Source organism: Lutra lutra, chromosome 1 (assembly GCF_902655055.1).
Source record: "Lutra lutra chromosome 1, mLutLut1.2, whole genome shotgun sequence".
In the NCBI taxonomy this organism is placed as follows: domain Eukaryota; kingdom Metazoa; phylum Chordata; class Mammalia; order Carnivora; family Mustelidae; genus Lutra; species Lutra lutra.
Genome location: NC_062278.1, coordinates 221,582,770 through 221,603,063, shown reverse-complemented (window position 1 = coordinate 221,603,063; position 20,294 = coordinate 221,582,770). Strand labels below are relative to the sequence as shown.

Genomic DNA, 20,294 nt, shown 5'->3' with positions numbered 1-20,294 from the left:
ACACGTGGTGAAGTCACTGTCAAAGTCTGTGTTCTTAGACAGACCCACCGGTTACCCTCCCGTCCCAAGCCAACCTCCGACTCCCGGAGGACACCAGGCCCTCCTGGGCCGTCCCGTCTTGTCCCAGCCCAGCCAGGCTCGGGTACCCCCCACCCCTCTCTGGACAAAGATGTGTTGCTACATGGGGAAACGGAGTCTGGAAACAGGGGGTGCCACGGAGCTGCGGGAAGACCCCCAAGTCCTCAAGGAATTAGAGCTACTTCTACTTGGACACAAATGTGCCTCTTGTGACAGCCGGGAGAGGCCTGCCCCCTGTGTTGCACTTGTGCGGAATCGTCCCATCAGGGGCCCTGGGGTGCTGGGCTACCCTATTAGAAGGGCCGGGGCGGGGTTCCGAGCACTACCCAATCAGGATCCGAGGGCCGGGAGCACCGTCCAGTCAGAGCAGGGGGCGGGCGCGCTCCCGGCCTCACGGTCTAGGCCCGCAGCCCGCCCGAGGCACTCGTGTGCACCTGCCCGGTGCGGCGGCAGGTGTCTTCAGTCTGTGTCGCTCTCACCTGCGCGGGCCGGGCAGTCACACGGAGGACGCCGGGAGAGCCAGGAGCGGGGCTGAGAGATGGTGAGTGCGTGGGGTCGGGCCGACACCGGGAGAGGCTGTTTCGAACAGGCCGGTACCGGCTGGAGGTGGCCGGGGTTCCTCCCCCTCTCCCACCCTATCCAGGTGCTGACCTGAGTTTCCGCCCTTGGCCGCGGGGTGAGGTCCCGGCGTCCTGTCCTATCCACACATGGGTCTGGGTTCTGAGGCTGCCTGGGGTGACCAGAGGAGCGCAACTGCTCCCACCCGGGCGTGCGGGAGTCTCAGCCCCCGGTCGTTTCCTCCCAGAGGACAGCCGTGGGGCGCGGGCGAGGAGTCTGGGGAGACCTGCTTAGGGCCCTGGGCTCAGAGAGATCCCCTGGCAGGTCCTTGATCCCTAAGTGACCGTCCAGTTCTCATTTCCTGGAGGGACTTTAGTCGTCAGGCGCCCAGATGCGGCTACCGAGGGGTAGAGAAAGGTTTCCTGCCCTCCGGGTTCTCAGGGTGAAGGAGGCAAAAGCCAAGGACAGAGAAGACCCACCCGGTCTGCCCGTGCGGCAACCTGCAAAGCAGAATGCGCTGGAGACCTGCAGTGGGGCAGGCGCAGGGCGCTCCGGGAGGGCTGGGAGGGCGCTCCGGGAGCATCTCGGAGAACAGGTGGTGGGGGGGGGAGGCCCACGTGGGAGGGTGGCCGCGCTTGACCCTTGAGTCATCGGTGGCTGTGTTCCCGTTTTGCACTGCCCCTCCCTGGGTTTGTCACCTTGAAAAGATTTATTAGGTTATTCAAGCCCCGGGTTTTTCAGTAAATGCGAAATACATTTTACTAACAGACTTTGAAAGATTAGATAAAATATTTGCAAAGTAACACGGGAGGGGTCAATTTCAGGGAAAAAAAAAAAAGATCGAGTCTTAACATTGCGTTTGTAAAAAAATTCTTTTTGTGTCTTTTTTTTTCTCTCCTGGAGCGTGTGTGGTTAAGTTTCTCACATCTGTTGTTTTCTTTCTGGTGATGACAAATGGAATTCCAGAGCTTAGCCTTGAGGATGCTACTGGGGGGAAGGATCTAAGAGAAACAGAGAAACCCTCTCTCCCGTGATGAAAGTGTGCAAACGAATGCATTTCCACACACAAAACGTTTGGCGTATTAATTGGTGAATTACAAAGACTCACCAAAAACGGCAGCTATTTTTTTCAGCAGAATAGAATAATTCTGTTTTGTCTGGTATTATTAGACTTCAGAGACTCTTGCTAAATCCCGATGACCGGCAGTGGGGATAGGGCCCTCCCAGTGACTCCAAGCTCAATAAGGCCAGCCACGGGACAGCAGAAGGAGGGAATGAAATGGTTTCTTTCTGGAGAGTCTCTTCTCTGCCTGTGTCCCAGGCTGCCCACACCATCTGGAGGAGGAGTGTGTGCACCTAGGAAAGTTGCAGGGCACTGAAAAATGTGTGTGGCTGGCGGTGATGCCCTTTCTGAGGTCGTACTCGCCACTCCCCCTCCTGGTTCTAAATAATACATTTGGGGTGGCCACATACAGAGGTGGTGCCCTCAGAGCCTAGCGTGTGTGCACTGAGAAAGCCCATCAAGGTCGGACTTAGGGAAAGACTCTTTCGGGGTTTGTCTTCTACAGAAAGAATTATGAATGTGGAAGTTCATTTGGGGTAGAGACTTAACCTGACTCCAGCCAAGAGTTTCCTGGCTACTGAGAATCGAAGCCTGGAGAGGGAGCATTTCCACCTGCTAGGTGGGGAGAAGAGGCTGTTCATCCCTGTGTCTGCTCAGGTCTCCCTCTCCTCCATCACGGGGCCTGGCCGGCAGAAGGCTGCTATTTCTGCAGTGAGGCCCTGGACCCCAAGCCTGTGATTGTTGTCACCTTCTGAATATGGTGGGTTTTCTTTGCGAACAGCGGATAAGTGAGTGGCTTTATCTGAGCTGATGGAAATGTTTGGTTTTCTCTCATTCTGATTCCCGTATCAAATGTTACTGCCGTATAACTCCAGTCTCCCTAAACGTTTGGCCTTTTCATGTTCCTGTTTGAGTGTGTAAGGCTTTTATTTTCTTGGGTGAGCAGAAGTGGACTGAGAGATAAAATAGAAGACAAGAGGATTCTGGAAGCATACATTTTTCTTCCTTTTTCAGTAAGATGTCCAGATAGGAGATGGCTGTATTTAAACTCAGGTTAATTTTTCACTTTTCCCATAATTTTTTTTATATCAGTGATTGTCTCTATAGAGTTATGAAATTTAAAATGTACTATTCCTAAGACAGTCTTTATTTTAACCGATATGAGGAAAGTTAGCTTTGGATATGCAAATCCTTGAAAATCATAGTGTGTTGAATGGGTTAGGTCCAAACCCCTAACATGTGAAGTATCCTACACATTTTTTTAAAGATTTTATTGATTTATTTGACAGACAGAGATCACAAGTAGGCAGAGAGGCAGGCAGAGAAAGAGAGAGGAGGAAGCAGGCTCCCTGTGGAGCAGAGAGCCCGATGTGGGGCTCGATCCCAGGACCCTGGGATCATGACCTGAGCCGAAGGCAGAGGCTTTAACCCACTGAGCCACCCAGGTGCCCCTATCCTACACATTTTTGAAAATACTCCCCACTTTGAGGGGCACCTTGGGGGTGCAGTCTGTTAAGTGTCTGACTCCTGGTGGCAGCTCAGGTCATAATCTCAGGGTCATGAGACTGAGTCCCGCATCCGGCTCTAAGTCAGGCTCCCAGCTCAGCACGGAGTCTGCTTGAGATTCTCTCTGTCCCCCTCTGGCCCTCCCCACCGCCACTCTCTCTCTGTCTCAAATAAATAAATATTTGTTTAAAAAGAAAAAATACTCCCCAGTTTGAGATAGAGTGGAAACAATGACGATGTCACGTGTCATTTTAGTTGTAAAGATGTTTGAGATATTTTACTTTTCATGGTTTACACTGTCATAAACTTTAGTTTTCAGGGAGTTGTTAACCTTAAAAATTAATGTCAGTCACTTTACCAGCAAAAGTGGGTTTATTCAGGACTAGCAGAGAATTGTAATTTGGGACATACAAGCTACAGCAACACCATAGGCATGTCCAACCAACAAAGGAGAGGAACATTATTTTTTGTAGAAGAAGGAAGTTTGGATGGCTTGCTTGGACAAAAGCCCACTGGACAAAGGGGGATGAGAATTTCTCTGAGTTCTGATGACAGTCTTTCTTGTTGAATTATAGGGGTAGTCAATTTCTTTTCTCTCTCTCTCTCTTTTTTAAAGGATTCTCCATTCTGGGGTGCCTGGGTGGCTCAGTGGGTTAAATCCTCTGTCTTCAGGGGCACCTAGGTGGCTCAGTCGGTTAAGTGTCTGCCCCACGTTGGGCTCCCTGCTCAGTGGGGAGCCTGCTTCCCCCTCTCCCATTCTCCCTGCTTGTGTACTTGGTCTCGCTGTGTCTCTCTCTTTCAAATAAATAAATAAAATCTTTTTAAAAGGGGAGCCTGGGTGTCTCAGTGGGTTAAGCCTCTTTCTTCAGCTCTGGTCATGATCTCAGGGTCCTGGGATTGAGCCCCACTTCGGACTCTCGGCTCAGCAGGGAACCTGCTTCCCCCGCCCCTCTGCCTTCTGCTCTGCTACTTGTGATCTCTCTCTCTCTCTCTCTGTCAAATAAATAAATAAAAATCTTAAAAAAATATTTTAAAAAAAAGCCTCTGTCTTCAGCTCAGGTCATGATCCCAGCGTCCTGGGATCGAGCCCCACATCGGGCTCTCTGCTCAGCGGGGAGCCTGCTTCCCCCTCTCTCTCTGCCTGCCTCTCTGCCTGCTTGTGATCTCTGTCAAATAAATAAAATCTTAAAAAAAAAAGGATTCTCCATTCTTATATTTTATTTTATTTTTAAAATGTTTGATAGTAGGCTCTACGCCCAATGTGGGGCTCGGGTGCACAGCCCTGAGGTCCAGAGTGTCAGGCCGCAGTGACTGAGCCCGCCGGACGGCCAGTGGGTAGTCGGCCTCTTCTGGGGGACGCCTGGGACATCTCTTCCTGCTGGGCGCTGTGACTGACTGCTCTTCCCCGTAGGGTCTTCTGCCCGAGTGTGTAACGGGAAGTCCTTCTTGCAATCGAGGTGGAATGGGTTCCCCCTTTTGGCCGGCCAACTCCATCTGATTTTCTTTTTTCCTTTTTGGGTTTTTCTTCTTTCTTTTTTCATTCATTATTATTATCTTTTCTTCCAACTCCGTGTTAGTGAGGCTTATCTTTATTCATTTTCACAGGATTAAATTTTTTTTAAAAGATTTTATTTATTTATTTATTTGACAGAGATCACAAGTAGGCAGAGAGGCAGGTGGGAGGGTGGGGGAAGCAGGCTCCCCGCCGAGCAGAGAGCCCGATGTGGGGCTCGATCCCAGGACCCTGGGATCATGACCTGAGCCGAAGGCAGAGGCTTTAATCCACTGAGCCACCCAGGCGCCCCTCACAGGATTAAATCTTAAAACCACAGGGAAAAGTGGTTGCCAAATAAAAAGAAAAAGTGTTAAAAAGCAAAATACAGGAGCGCGGTGTTGGTGGAAGGTTTCTGTCAGGTGAACGTCAGACTCTTGGTTTCAGCTCAGGTCGTGATCTCAGGGTCGTGGGATTGAGTCCTGCGTCAGCGCTGTGCTCAGTGCGGAGTCTGCTTGGAATTCTCCCTCTCCATCCCCTCTGAGTGCTGTCCCTCTGTCTCTAAAATAAATAAGTAAATAAATAAGTGGTTTTTTAAAAAAGCAAAAATATAACATATAGATTTCTCTTTATGTGAAGTTAAATAATGTACATAAAGGTTTAAAAACCCTGCAAAACATTGAAAATCTAACATAGGACAACTTCCTGCCAGCATATCCTGGCCTGTACCAGCCCTATCCCAGCCACCCTCAGACAACCAGTTTTAATAATTTCTTGTGCATTTTTTTAAAAGAGTTTATTTATTTATTTGACAGAGAGAAATCACAAGTAGGCAGAGAGGCAGGCAGAGAGAGGAGGAGGAGGCTCCCACTGAGCAAAGAGCCTGATGTGGGGCTCGATCCCAGGACCCTGGGATCATGACCTGAGCCGAAGGCAGAGGCTTTAACCCACTGAGCCGCCCAGGCGCCCCAATTTCTTGTGCATTTTTATCAGTGTTTCTTCCTGCAAAATGAAACAGAAGTGCAAACGTTTTTCTTGTGTTATAGGAAAGTAACATGATGAACGCGAGGCAATGTACGTTTGCTCACATGATGGTCCTGCAGACCTTCTCATATAATGTCAGACATCTTTGATTTTCAAGTTTAAGCAACTAGTTCTCTCTAATTAGGCACTTGATCTGCACTGAATATTCTTCTACCCGGGTTTGTTAATCAGGACTGACTTTTTCATATTACATGGTAAGCAAACATACAAGTGTTATTCTCCAACCTTGATTAATGCTTTAACTTTTATGGTGAAATCTGCCGTATTTAGAGTGCATATCCAGGTGTCTGGGACATCCAAACACCAGGCACAGTGTGAACGTCTGTGAATTCTCCACCTGGATTCCTAAATGGGCCGTGGGTAGCTGTAGGTCTCCCGACATGACCCTCCCCGAACGCACCACCGTCTTGTCCCACCGATGACCACTGATTGTTTCTTTGCTTGATCTTCATACCTTTACCTTTTGTGATTTTTTTACAAAGCAGTGTTCTGCTTCATTTTACTTCTTTGGGAAATTAACAGAATTGCACCGAAAAGGCTTTCCTATGGTTCTGTGCCTCGGTCTGTTTCGTGCGTGCTTCTCTCCGAAAGCCGTATTCTTTCAATTTGTTCTTCGTTCCAGTGCTTGCGGGGCTTGGGTTTTTCAAGTTTGTCTTTGGCTTTTGTGAAAAATGCCACTTCTGTGGAGTCTTGTTTCAGTGCCCAAGGTCAAATGCCCCATACTGGAGGAAAATCTCTGCATTGTAGATCATGGCCAAGCTCAGATTTATGCGACATCCAATTAAGTGTATCAGTGCAGTTCTGCAGTATTAAGTGCAGTTCTGCAAACATGCACGCGTAACTGCTTACTTCTTCCGTGTGACCTTCAGCACCTGAGATTATCCAGTTTCATGATTTCTGCCCTTCTTGGCTTGAAATGGGATCTGTTTGAGATTTTCTTTTGCTCATTACCAATGAGGTTGACTCTTTTTTTTTTTTTAAATATTTTATTTTTTTATTTGGCAGACGGAGATCACAAGCAGGCAGAGAGGCAGGCAGAGAAAAAGGGGGAAGCAGGCTCTCCACCGAGCAGAGAGCCCGATGCGGGGCTCAATCCCAGGACCCTGGGATCATGACCTGAGCCGAAGGCAGAGGCTTCACCCACTGAGTCACCCAGGTGTCCTGCCTCTTTTTTCATATATGGTCTTCCATCTTTTGTGGTACATGTTTTAGTCATTTTCCTATTTTTTATTCATTTGTTTGACCCTTCATTTTTACTCTGCACACATTTTTATATTTGTCTATGTTGTAAATATCTTTATCTCAAATTTTGGTTTGCCTTTTCAGTTTCTTTATTTTTTTTTAAAGATTTTATTTATTTATTTGACAGAGAGAGATCACAAGTAGACGGAGAGGCAGGCAGAGAGAGAGAGGGAAGCAGGCTTCTTGCTGAGCAGAGAGCCCGATGTGGGACTCGATCCCAGGACCCTGAGATCATGACCTGAGCCGAAGGCAGCGGCTTAACCCACTGAGCCACCCAGGTGCCCAGTTTCTTTATTTTTTTAAAGATCTATTATTTGAGGGGCATCTGGGTGGCTCAGTGAGTTAAGCATCTGACTCTTCGTTTTGGCTGGGGTCATGATCGCAGGGTCCTGGGATCAAGCCCCCTGTCAGTCTCCCTATCCAATGGAGAGTCTGCTTCTCCTTCTGCCCCTCCCTCTGCTTGTGCTCTCTCTCTCAAATAAATTAGTGAAATCTTTAAAAAAATATTTATTCCTTTATTTGAGAGAGAGAGAGAGTAGAGGTAGGATCATAGGGAGAGCGAGAGACAGAATCTCAAGCAGACTCCCTGCTGACCACAGAGCCTGACCCTGGCTCCATCTCACAACCTGAGATCATGACCCGTGCTGGAACCAAGAGTTGGGCACTTAACCAACTGCATCACCCAGTGCTCCTGTATTTCCCATTTAACTACAGAATGAAGTGGTCATTGTTCACGGACTACATAGGAATAGTGCTGTTTTTCCAGCTGGATACCAGTTTCTCCCTGCCCCATATGTGACAGTGTACATCATTTTGGCCACTGCTCTATGATGCTTGCTCTGTCATTTATCAAATTTCCATATACATGTGGATCCCTTCCGGATGCTTTTCCTTTCCCTGAATCTATTTATCCGCATGCTAATAATGTATTGCCCAGACTACTGCAGTTTCGAACTCCTTGAAGTATTTGCAGAACCTGTACTTTGTTGTTAAGAAAATTTTGTCTTTTTTACACATTTGATCTTTCTGTTAGGTTTGAAGAAGTTGTTTTTATGAAGTTGTGGAAAATCATTTCTGAGGATTTACTGGAATTTTATAAAGACTACAGGTTTCTTTTTGGGGAGCTGACATCTTGGTGACATTGAATTCTTTCTAAGAACATGTCCCAAATTTCTATTTACTTAATTCTACTTTGATATTACCCAATAAAGTTGATGTTTTGGCCCATTAGAATCTTTTTATACACTTCAGTAGAAATCTTTATTATGTGTTAGCTTTATTTTTTTAAGGTTTTATTTTTTAAATTTATTTGACAGAGAGAGAGAGACAGACAGCAAGAGAGGGAACACAAGTAGGGGGAGTGGGAGAAGGAGAAGCAGGCTTCCCACTGAGCAGGGAACCTGATGCGGGGCTCGATCCCAGGACCCTGAGATCATGACCTGATCCTAAGGTAGAGGCTCAGTGACTGAGCCACCCAGGAGCCCCATTATGTGCTAGCTTAAAAAAAAGCTTTATTGAGATATAATTCACATATTGTACAATTTACCAATTTAAATTTTTTTTAAGATTTATTTATTTATTTGACAGACAGAAATCACAAGGAGGCAGAGAGGCAGGCAGAGAGAGAGGAGGAAGCAGGCTCCCCGCTGAGCAGAGAGCCCGATGTGGGGCTCGATCCCAGGACCCTGGGATCATGACCTGAGCCGAAGGCAGAGGCTTTAATCCACTGAGCCACCCAGGCGCCCCACAATTTACCAATTTAGGATGTACAGTTCAGTGTGTCTGTTTCTTCACAGAAAGAAGCAGCCATCACCATGTTCAATTTTAGTTTGTTTTTATCGCCTCAAGAGAAACCTCATGCCCTTTATCTATCACCCTCCATCCTGCTCCCAGCCATAAATAACCACTAATGCACTTTCTGCCTCTTGAGAATTTCTTATTCTGGACAGTTCATGAGGATGGAGTAACGTACTTTGTCGTTCTTTCTCCTGCAAGTTCAAATCAGTGGTTGAGTCCCTCTAGGGACTTGATTCAGTTACTGTGCTTTTCGACTCCAGAATTTTCCCGTGGAAAATTTCCTCCAGAATAATTTCTGTCTCTTTATTGATATTATTTGGTGCATCACTGTCATTATCTACTCCTCTGCATCTTTGATCATGATTTCCTTTAGTTCTTTGAACACAAAGGGACATAAGTCCCTTTGACGCCTTCTGTTAAATCCAATATCTGTTTGCTCCCAGTGTCCGTTGCCTGCTTATTTGTCTGCTATAAGGGTCACAATGTCCTTTTCTTTTTCATGCCTTGTAATTTTTTGTTGGAAACTGGACACTACAGGTAATACATTGTAGCAATTTGGGGTACTAGCCTCTGTCCTCTGGGGCCATGACTGTGCCTGCTTGGTGACTGGCTGGATTATTTTAGTCAAATCTATTTCACTCCCATCCCAACCCCTTCAGTGTTAAGCCTCTGGAATTCCTCCTCAGTCACCCTGGGATGGCAGTGGTCTGGATGGGGTTCTCTTCTTTTCTTTTCTTTCCTTGACTATCAAGCTATTAAGCTCCACTGATTGTTGGCTGATGGCTTGACTGTTTTGAAACTGCCATGGTGCATACTTTCCTCTATGGGCTAATCAGTCAAATTTGGACTCCTGGGAAGGAATAGTTCACAGATCAATGTTTGTTGGTTGTTCAGATCCTTGGAAGGGTCCCCCAGCTTCCTCTTTCCTTGTTTCTTCCCTGCAAACAAGGTGGACGACGATTTTGCCTGTATCTTGAATCTCTTCCCTGTTGCCTTTCACCACAGCTCGCATTGTTTCTGAGAGCGCCCTTAGGCTTAAGATTCTCCATCTCCTGTTGTAAATGAAGTCCGTTCTCCGGGAAGAGGCTGGGGCGATCTGTTTTAGAGCCTGCTTTTCCTCCTTGTCAGTATCTCAGAGCCAGGGAACTGCGGTGAGATGGGGATGGAGGCACACTTCTTCCTGAGGGACACCCCACTTAAGAGCTGAAGGGCAGTTGCCTGATGCCTTCTCAGCTTGCCTCTCTCGGATGTGGAACCTCTGCCTTATGAGGCAGAACAAGACCAGTTAGGTGTCCAGTATTCTCATCAGTCCTGTGCCCACTGTAGAGCCCACATGTGGGGGCTGGTGGAAGTGGAGAGCCCCCACCTGTCAACTGCCCTTGCTTGGAGCTTGAACTCAGTCACAGCTAACGGGGGCAGGATGAGAAATGCTGACATCCTTCTTCTCCAGTTAGGAGCCCGTGTTTTTGGCTGCAGTCTGAAAAAGAAGTCTAGGGAAAGGGAGAGTGGTCTTGGTTCAAATACCAGACTGTTACCTTTTCTTACTGAATTCGTATCGAGTTTCATGAATACCTGTTTCCTCAGCTTCCTGAAATGATGGTTTTAAAAGTGATTTCACAGTTTCGCTGGGGAGCAGCTCCACAGGGTACCTCATATTGCCACACAGTCATGCTCACTTTTTAACACGAGTTTTCCAACGTAGTGTTGTTATTAAATGGAAAGGGGATGACTTTTATTTTCATCTTGTGTTTTTGATCTAGAATCATGCTAAAAATCTTATCCTTTCGTTCTTTGTTCTGTTGGGGTCCTATGCATATGCTTGTTCGTGCTAACGATAACGACGATCTTCTATTCTTTTATAATTCTGCATATTTGTTTATTTCCAAGTGGCACTAGATTGGATCTCTAGTATAGTGTTGACTAGGAGTGAGGCAGGAATCTAGTTTTGTACTTTTTTGGATAGAAAATAGTTTTGTACTTTTGGATAGAAAATCTAGTTTTGTACTTTTTTGGATAGAAAATAATGAACTTCACTCCATTTATATGTTCCTTTTTATTTTTTATTTATTTTTTTTAAGATTTTATTTATTTATTTGACAGAGAGAAATCACAAGTAGGCAGAGAGGCAGGCAGAGAGAGAGGAGGAAGCAGGCTCCCTGCTGAGCAGAAAGCCCGATGTGGGGCTCGAACCCAGGACCTGGGATCATGACCTGAGCCGAAGGCAGCGGCTTAACCCACTGAGCCACCCAGGCGCCCCTATATGTTCCTTTTTAAATAATCTTTATTTTATTATTTTATTTTTTGAAGATTTATTTATTTAACAGAGATCACAAGTAGGCAGAGAGGCAGAGAGAGGCGGGCGGGAAGCAGGCTCCCTGCTGAGCAGAGCGCCTGATGCAGGGCTCGATCCCAGGACCCTGATATCATGACCTGAGCTGAAGGCCAAGGCTCAACCCACTGAGCCACCCAGGTGTCCTGGGATATCTTATTCTTATCCCCATCTTGGTATACCTTAAGGTGAATTGCTCTTCCTCAAGTTTCCCAAGAACTTAATCCACATAAGGTCTCCTACGTCTCGATTGATGGAAACTCCATTATTCCAGTTTTTACTGTGAGAATTGACCAGAGTCATTAAATCTCATTCTGTCTTGCCCCGACTTCAGTCCACTGGGAATCAGTAGCTCTTATCTATGTTTTCCCTGAACATTCCACTGTGAGTACCCAGGGTGACCCACCTTCTTCTCACCTGGCTCTGGCTTTATTTTCTCATCAGCTGTTCTGGTCTCTACATCCATCCCCTGCGCTCAAGTCTCAACACAAGTGATGGGTCATTAAAGCCATAGGAGGACGTCACTGCTCTGTGCAAAGTGCTGAATAGTCCGCACTTCTCAGAGAGTCAGATCTGACTCGTTCCCCACAAGATGATGTGCTCCACCTCCCATCACTGTCCACCACCTTGACTGTTACTCGCATCTCAATTTGCTCCGGTCTCTGGCAATGTGTCTTAGCCCACTCGGGCTGCTGCAATAAAATACCGAAGAGTGGCCTGTAAATCACAAAGATGTATTTCTCACAGATATGGAGGCTGGGAAGTCCAAGATCAAGGCACCAGCATGCCTTGGATGGAATGAGCTGTTCTGGCATCTTATAACCTCAGTGTGTATTTGTGTGTCCGCAGTATTAATGCACACCAACACCAAGGTTCATGAATGTGGATATTACGGAGAGGTCTAAGTTCTCATGTCTTCTTCTCTCCTTCTGAATTCTCACGTCTTCCTCTTTCCTCCTCTTTCTCAATACCTCTCCTGTCTCAAATTAAGGGGATATAAGGAAGAAGGAGTCGCAATTGATTCTGTGATAAAAAATGTATTAAGTAATACACATAGAAATTAAAATGAGCACTTCTGCAGAAGTCTTCCTGCACCCAGCTGGACTTGCAGATTTCGAATGGGGAACATCAACACACAGGGTCAGTTGGCCCACATTGTAAGTTTGGTTTCTACCTTGGGCCTCTCACTGCTGTTGAGAGGAAATGAAGGAAAAGTTCCTTCAGTGTGTTTTTATTTATCAGAATCCCATCAAGATTTGAACTGGTGGCTTATGCAATGCTGGGAGTTGTGGTGGGCAATAAGGAAAGAAAGGAAATAATTTTTGTCACAAGGAATTGATAGTCATAAAATAGCAATATTTGTTTCATTTGTATAGCATTTCTCTAATTTCTCCAGTATTTTTTGGACTATTCTAGACTCTGTGAAAAGGCAGGGATCACACAGGAAGGCCACAGTAAAAATGGAGAGAGAGATAAGTTCAATGTGTTAACGGTGTAAGTCGATGATACAGAAGGGGGTGCCTAGGGGACTCAGTCATTAAGTGTCTGTTTTTGGCTCAGGTTGTGATTCCAGAGTCCTGGGATAGAGCCCCACATCAGGCTCAATCAGCGGGAAGTCTGCTTCTCCCTCTCCCACTCCCCCTGGTTGTGTTCCTTCTCTCGCTGTGTCTTTCTCTGTCAAATAAATAAAATCTTAAAAAAAAAAAAAAAAAGGAAAGAGTATGATACAGAGGGCACCTGGGTGGCTCAGGTCAGTTAAGTGTCTGCCTTTGGCTCAGGTCATGATCTCAGGGTCCTGGGATCAAGTACTATGTTGGGCTCCCTGCTAGCTGGAAGTCTGCTTCTGTCTTTCCCTCTGCTGCTCCCCCCAACCCGCCGCCCTGCTCATGCTCTCTTGCATGCACTCACTCTCTCTCTCAAATAAATAAATAAATAAAATCTATAAAAAGAAAAGATTATGATACAGAAAATGAGTGTGGGCATAGATTAGATGTGGGGAGACCAATGAATCTTGCTTGAACTTCCGGTGAATTTGAGTCCACTTTCCCTGTGTTGTCCATGTCACCTGCTCTCCTACGATTATGTGGTTTGTTGTAGGACTCAGTGGTTTTCGAGGATGTGGTTGTGGACTTCACCCAAGAGGAGTGGGCTATGCTGAATCCTTCTCAGAGGAAGCTCTACAGAGATGTGATGCTGGAGACCTTCAGGAACCTGGTCTCAGTAGGTAAGGAGGCATTCATCCTTCACTTGGTTATTTAGAGACTAAGTATGTATTCATTAAGCCTATTTCAAGATTTGGACTAAAGAAGGAGTACACATTGATAAACAAAACAGGCATGATAACAGCTATCATGGATCTAGAATCTAACAGTTTCTCTGTGACAGTAAAAATCTACACATTAACCTGTATTTTTCTATCTATCTTCTTTGAAATCCTTAGGGTCCTTCAGTGTCATCAGTCTGGGTATATATCCATGAGTCACTCTGTGGGCGTGGGGAAGTTGATTGTTTGAAATCTTGTGGTGTTTCTGTGCATATTAAATCTCCTCCAGGGGCGCCCGGGCGGCTCACTGGGTTATGCGTAAGCTTTCACCTCAGGTCATGCTACGGCCCTGGGATCAAGCCCTGCATCAGGCTCTCTGATCTTCAGGAGCCCGCTTCTATCTTTTCCTCTACCTGCTGCTCCCCCTGCTTGTGCATGTGCGCTTTCTCTGTCAAATAAATAAAATCTCTTAAAAAATTAAGATATAAATTGCCTCCATTTTGACCTCTAGTGCCTCATTTTTTTTTAAGTCTTTATTTATTTATTTGACAGAGAGAGATCGTAAGGCAGAGAGGCAGGCAGAGAGAGAGGGGGAAGCAGGCTTCTTGCTGAGCAGAGAGCCTGATGTGGGGCTGGATCCCAAGACCCTGAGATCATGACCTGAGCCGAAGGCAGAGGCTTAACCCACTGAGCCAGCCAGGCACCCCCCTCTTATGCCTCTTAATAATGAAGTTTTGAAACAGCTAAACTGAATGTATTTCTTTGCTCACAGGTGCCTTCCTGATAAGATTTGTTCTCTGTTTTGTTTTAGATGATGAGACTCAATTTAAAACCATTGGGTCCATTTCTCAGCAGGATAGTTTTGGAGAAAAATTATCCAATGAACAGAAAATAGCAAGATTCACAAAAAATGATTTCTGGACCTCCCTTTTTGGAGAAAATTGGGAAGACCAGTGCATTGAAGATAAACACAACAATGAGGGAAGATATTTGAGGTGAGTTGCACTTTGGAGAAAACACAATAGTCCAGGAGAGAATCTTACTAGTTCATGAAATTAAAAAAACAAAAACAAAAAACTGATAAACCTTGCTCCAGATTTGTTTATTCACAAATCATTCCTTCCTTTTTTTTCTTCATGTGACTCAGACATTGAGCATTGGAAAGATAATTCAGTGGGAAACAATGATCAGGGAACCATATGTGAGAAACACTGTTGTAGTAGTAGGCTGTGCTTAATCCCATTCCCAAAGCAGCTAGTTTTTTCCACTTTGAAATAATTCAAACAGGACAGAATACCTGTATTTATGGGGTACCTGGGTGGCTCAGTGGGTTTAGCATCTGCCTTCAGCTCAGATCATAATCCCAGGGTCCTGGGATCGAGTCTTGCATCAAGCTCCCTGCTCAGTGGGGAGTCTCCTTCTCCTTTTCTCTCTGCCCCTCCCTGCTATGGTACTCTCTCTCTTTCTCTCTCTCTCTCTCTCAAATAAGCCAATAAACTCTTAAAAAAAAGAAAGCCTACATATATATAGAAAATGGGAGAAATATAATCCTAGCACTCATTAACAAATATTAATAAATTATGAATACACAAACCATTAACAATGTGCCCCCCCCCTTTTTTTTTAGCAGAAGTCATATAGTGGAGAGACTCTGTGAAAGTAGCAAAGGTGATACATGTGGAGAAATTGTCAGCCATATTCCAAATATTAAGCTGTACAAGAAAACTTCCAGTGGAGTAAAACTGTATGAATGCAGTCAGTGTGGAAAAGTCTTCAGGCATCGTTCTTCCCTTAAGAGGCACAAAAGGAGTCACACTGGACGCAAACTTTATCAATGTGAGGAATGTGGGAAAGCCTTCAGTTGTTCTTCATACCTAAGGAATCATGTGAAAACTCACAGTGGAGAGAAACCCTATGCATGTCAGCTTTGTGGGAAAACATTTATTCGTTCCCATTCCCTCACTGGACATATAAGGAGTCACACTGGAGAGAAACCCTATGAGTGTAAGCAATGTGGAAAAGCCTTCAGTTGCCCTAAATCCTTTCGAGTACATGTGATGATGCATAATGGTGGGAAACCCTATGAATGTAAGCAGTGTGGGAAAGGCTTTAGCTGTCCCAAATCCTTTCGAGTACATATGATAATGCACACTGGAGAGAAACCCTATGAATGTAAGCAGTGTGGGAAAGGCTACTGTTGGCTCACATCCTTTCAGAGACATGTGAGAATTCACAATGGAGAGAAACCCTATAAATGTGAAAAATGTGGGAAAGCATTTGGTTGGCCCTCATCCTTACACAAACATGTCAGAATGCACACCGAAGACAAACCTGTAAATGCAAACAACGTGGGCAGGCCTTCAGTTGGCCCCCATCCTTCCAAAAATGTAAGAATGCAGACTGGAGAGAAACCCTATAGGTGTGAAGAGTGTGGGAAAACATTTGGTTGGTCTTCATCCTTGCACAAACATAACAGAAATCACAGTGGAGAGAAACCCGTAAATGCAAGCCATGTGGGAAAACTTTCAGTTGGCCCTCATTCTTCCAAAAATATAAGAATGCAGACTAAAGAAAAACCCTATAAGTGTGAAAAATGTGGGAAAGCATTTGGTTGGTCCTCATCTTTACACAAACATGTCAAAAAACACAGTGGAGAGAAGCCTGTAATCGTAAGCAATGCGGAAAAGCCTGCAAATGGCCCTCATCCTTCTAAAACAGTAAGGATGCAGACTAGAGAGAGACCTCATACCTGTGAAAAATGTGGGAAAACTTTCAGTTGCCCCAAATCCTTTCATAGTCATGTGAGAACTCACAGTCAACAAAAGAAAACTTGTAAGTAATGTGAGAAAACCTGATGCAAATTAACTCATCTAAAACAGTTTGGAAAATCCACACCAGAAGAAAAATTGTGCAAAAGTTACAAAGATGGTATTCCTCAGTATCTCATCCTTAATGGGACCTCTACTTTTATATTATTTTTTAAAATTGTTCTGTAACTATGGGGCCTTTAGACTAATGTAACATTGATATTTGTTTAGATTTTCTTACTGGCCCAGTGTGTTCCAAATTGGGTATCACTTTCCCATTACATATATTCCATCATGTTCTCTTCCTGAGAGAAACTATGACTTTGAAAGTTGGCACTCCTTTGCTTACATAAGGTATGTATTCTCAACACCGTTTTTTTTTTTTTTTTTTTGGCCAGAGATTCATTATTCCATTTTGCTTGGTTCCAATTTTGTAATTATGTAAATTGGCAGAAATTTGTAGGTACGCAGTGGTCTTGAAAGAATATAATTTCATATGAATTATTATTTCCATCTGTTGCTATATGCTCTTTGTCCCGGCTTCTGGTTAGCAAGTGGACAATATGTTTCAGTTAAGAAGAGAATGAAATCTAGAGGTGTAGATGGTCCTTCTGGATTGTGTTCTATCAACATAGGTAAGGCTGGGAACTACATTTCTCAAGAGGCCTTCTCTATATGGTTCCATGGTAGAATTCTGGAAGAGCCCAGCTTGCATGAGATTTGGAGGAAGCAATTTTCAGTTTATTGAGCCACCACCACATAAGGAGATAGAGAGATGCACGGGGACGTGGTGGGCACCATCTGCAGCTTATTTTCCTGATTCCTAGTCTTGCCAATCAAAAGTATCCTCAAAACACATAGCAACTGCATGAATTCCATTTTGTCAGAGGGGTGGCCTTTCACAGACACCCTACCAGCCTTCCCATCACGGAGGTACCTCCGTGGTTTGATGTCCACAGCTTATATTTTCCCAAAAGCCCTATACTGTCCACCAGGCCACTAATTAGGACGTCATGGCTGTTGACATTGTCTAATGCTCTGACCTCTTTTCTCTAGACCTTAACATATTCGAATAACACCTGATTCATATGGTGAACACCTCATTCTCTTATTATTTCTTATGTTTCTGTGTTCCTGATTCCATCTAGAACAGATGCAGTGGAGCACCCATAACAACATAAGGGAGGTGTTTCCCTGCAGCGTCCTTGAGCAGCTACACTTACCCAGTATTTCTGTGAAATAAATAAGCACTACTGACATACTGGGCAGACTATGTGGGTTTTCTGTTACTCAGCACTGGATGCAACCCCTCAGGATGTGTTGTTATTAAGATTGAGTATGTGTGGTTGGACACGATGTGTACTTTTTTGGTTGAACAAATGCTGTGTTTCTGAGAAATAGTCTATTAACTGTTTTCATATGAGTTATGTACTTTATAAACTGTATAAAATGTTTCTGAAAAATATCCTATTAACTGTGTTTTCAAATGTATACTAATTTACTTTACTCTTTACAGAAAGTTGGGGAGCCTGGGTGGCTCAGTAGGTTAAGCCACTGCCTTTGGCTCAGGTCATGATCTCAGGGTCCTGGGATCGAGCCCTGCATCAGGCTCTCTGCTCAGCAGGGAGCCCACTTCCCCCTCTCTCTCTGCCTGCCTCTCTCCCTACTTGTGATCTCTGTTTGTCAAATAAATAAATAAAATCTTTTAAAAAGTTATGGAAAATTATTAAAACATTGCAACTATCACCTGTCAAATCAACTTTGTAGCTGTGAATTTAGGAATTATACGTTCTGAGTCAATATTACCAGGTGCATTCAAATCTAGACAATTTTCATGCTAGAAAATTTTATTTTGTATACTGCTGCAGTTTTGTCAATATAATTTCTTATTCATAATAGTAAAAACTCAATAGTTTAAGCAATTAAGTAGTAAATAAGTCTAGCAAATGATATAAAAATATTCTGATGAGACAGTATTTGAAAAAGTCCATTAGATAATATAAAAGTGGAGTGAAGTAAAATATAAACCATGACAAGGCAGATAAAAGGGATAAGAATGAAGGATAGAGGCCTCAGTGAATGGGAATATCATCGATTCATGTATACTTACCCCACCTAATATCCCTTAGATCCTTTCTGGAACTGTTCAAAAGTGTTCATAAATAGTGGGTGGCAATATAGAAATAATTCCACACTTGTGGAATTAATAGTAATTATTTCCCATAAAAGTGAAGATACAGTTTAGCCATAAACTTTGCAATGGTTAAAGATTTTAGGCATGTCATATATGTTTACGAGACTGGACATGGGTATTTGGGATCAGACAGTTCCAATGAATTGGAAACACAGTGTATAGACGTTTGTATTTAACATCCTTGTGAAATATTTTGAAATGGCCTCATATATTTGGTACTATCATTTTGGGGCTCCTACACACTGACTGACATTTGTTCTGCAGAAAATCAGAGTTCCTCATAGTTTAAGGAAACTTATGGTTATCCACACAGTTCTAACCCCTCAATGAGCAGAGCGATCTCTATGCAGGTCCACTGTGATTTCCTAACAGAAGCAAGGAGAAGAGATATGGGTGGTAAAAGGGAAAACTACCCAAAGAATAAGTGAAGTAAGCTGCAGACTAAGGGTATCCTTTTGAGTGACATCCCAATTTATTAGACAACCTCACATGGGGAAATTTCTAAAGGATTTTATTTATTTGAGAAAGAGAGAGAGCAAAAGCACTAGCGTGCATGCAAAAGCAGGGAGAGGAGGAAGCAGACGCCCTGGTGAGCAGGGAGCCCAACTCAGAGCTCGATTCTAGGACGCTGGGATCAAGATCTGAGCCAAAGGCAGACACTTAACCAACTGAGCCACCCAGGCACCCCTAAGGAAAGTTTTAATAACCATCTATAGCAGGAGAACTTGTAAGCTTTTGTTTTAATAATCCACAAAGCCCAAAATGTCCATTTTGCTTGTTACTGGTATTCTTTCCACATGCTTATACTTCCAATACGTATTAGGAAAGAAAAACAAAACAGCACTGCATTTAATTAAAAGGCAAATGAAGTCCAGTCTTCATCCAATTCTCATGTTAACTCTTGTTTTCACAGCACAGCAGAGATCAGTGTTATTGCATGATCCTTTTTACCTCATTTGGTCACTTCTCCCAATGTCCTTCCAATAGTACAAGTGACAGAAGTCAGGCATGTAAGCAGGGTCCTGTGTAAGCTTATGCACCCAATAATGGTGCACAATGATAATGGAGCCTCTCTATTTTTTAGGCCTAATGTGTGCTACCACCTGTACTGGGCACTGTTGGAAATTTGAAATCTCCCAATTCTGGAGAACGAGTACACAATTTTCAAAATGTAACATTAAATTTTAAACACAGGATTGGAGGGGCACCCAGATGGCTCAGTTGGTTAAGTGTCTGCCTTCAGCTCAGGTCATAATCCCAGGGTCCTGGATTGATCCCCACCTTGGACTCCCTGCTCAGTGAGGAGTCTTCTCTGCCCTCCTTCTGCCCCTCCCGCTGCTCCTTCTCTCTCTCTCTCTCTCTTAAAATAAATACATAAAGTCTTTTCTAAATGAATACAGTATTCAAAAGACTACATTTTTATGACATTCTGGAAAAAGTAAAGGTATAAGGAACTAGCATAGATCAGAGGATTAAGAGGGGGGAAGTTTGTCTACAAATGGGCACTAAAGTTGTTTTCGTGGGAGAATGGAGTGTTCTGTATTTTGACTATGGTAGTAAAAGTATGAATTTATGAAAACCCACGGAACTATACTTAAGATGGCCAGTTTTATTTTTTTTTAAATAAATTATTAGAAAACAAGCAAAAATATCTTATTAACTAAAGGAAAATTTAAACCCACCCACATCTTTATTTTTCAGTGGGTACTAACAGTGCTTTCCACCTCCTAGAGACTTGTGACCCATCAGGCCTTTCTTGGGACTCGCCTGAAGTTAGAACACACTGCAGGGTCACACTGTCCGCACCTGAGTCACATTACCTGAGGGATGTGAGAGGGAACCAGCAATGTGTCTCTGGGTTCACACCATGCTCCGGGGACCAAAACTCAGGGAATGCTGTGGTTTAAGATTAAAAAGTAAT

The 20,294-nt window shown here is 44.2% G+C and overlaps 1 protein-coding gene across 1 annotated transcript; it reads left to right on the top strand.

The window, feature by feature from the left end:
* The first annotated feature begins 488 nt into the window (after window positions 1–488).
* Window positions 489–17,848, top strand: ZNF556 (zinc finger protein 556). The gene is made up of 4 exons (XM_047706918.1): window positions 489–619; window positions 13,207–13,333; window positions 14,184–14,367; window positions 15,000–17,848. Exons 1-4 carry the CDS (start codon window positions 617–619, stop codon window positions 16,210–16,212), a joined length of 1,527 nt encoding a protein of 508 aa, XP_047562874.1. The 5' UTR covers window positions 489–616; the 3' UTR covers window positions 16,213–17,848.
* Window positions 17,849–20,294: the final 2,446 nt, after the last annotated feature.

Coding starts and splice junctions, on each gene's coding strand:
- ZNF556 (XM_047706918.1), top strand. Junction 13,334..14,183: donor CAGGAACCTGGTCTCAGTAG/GTAAGGAGGCAT, acceptor GTTTTGTTTTAG/ATGATGAGACTCAATTTAAA. Junction 14,368..14,999: donor AATGAGGGAAGATATTTGAG/GTGAGTTGCACT, acceptor CTTTTTTTTTAG/CAGAAGTCATATAGTGGAGA.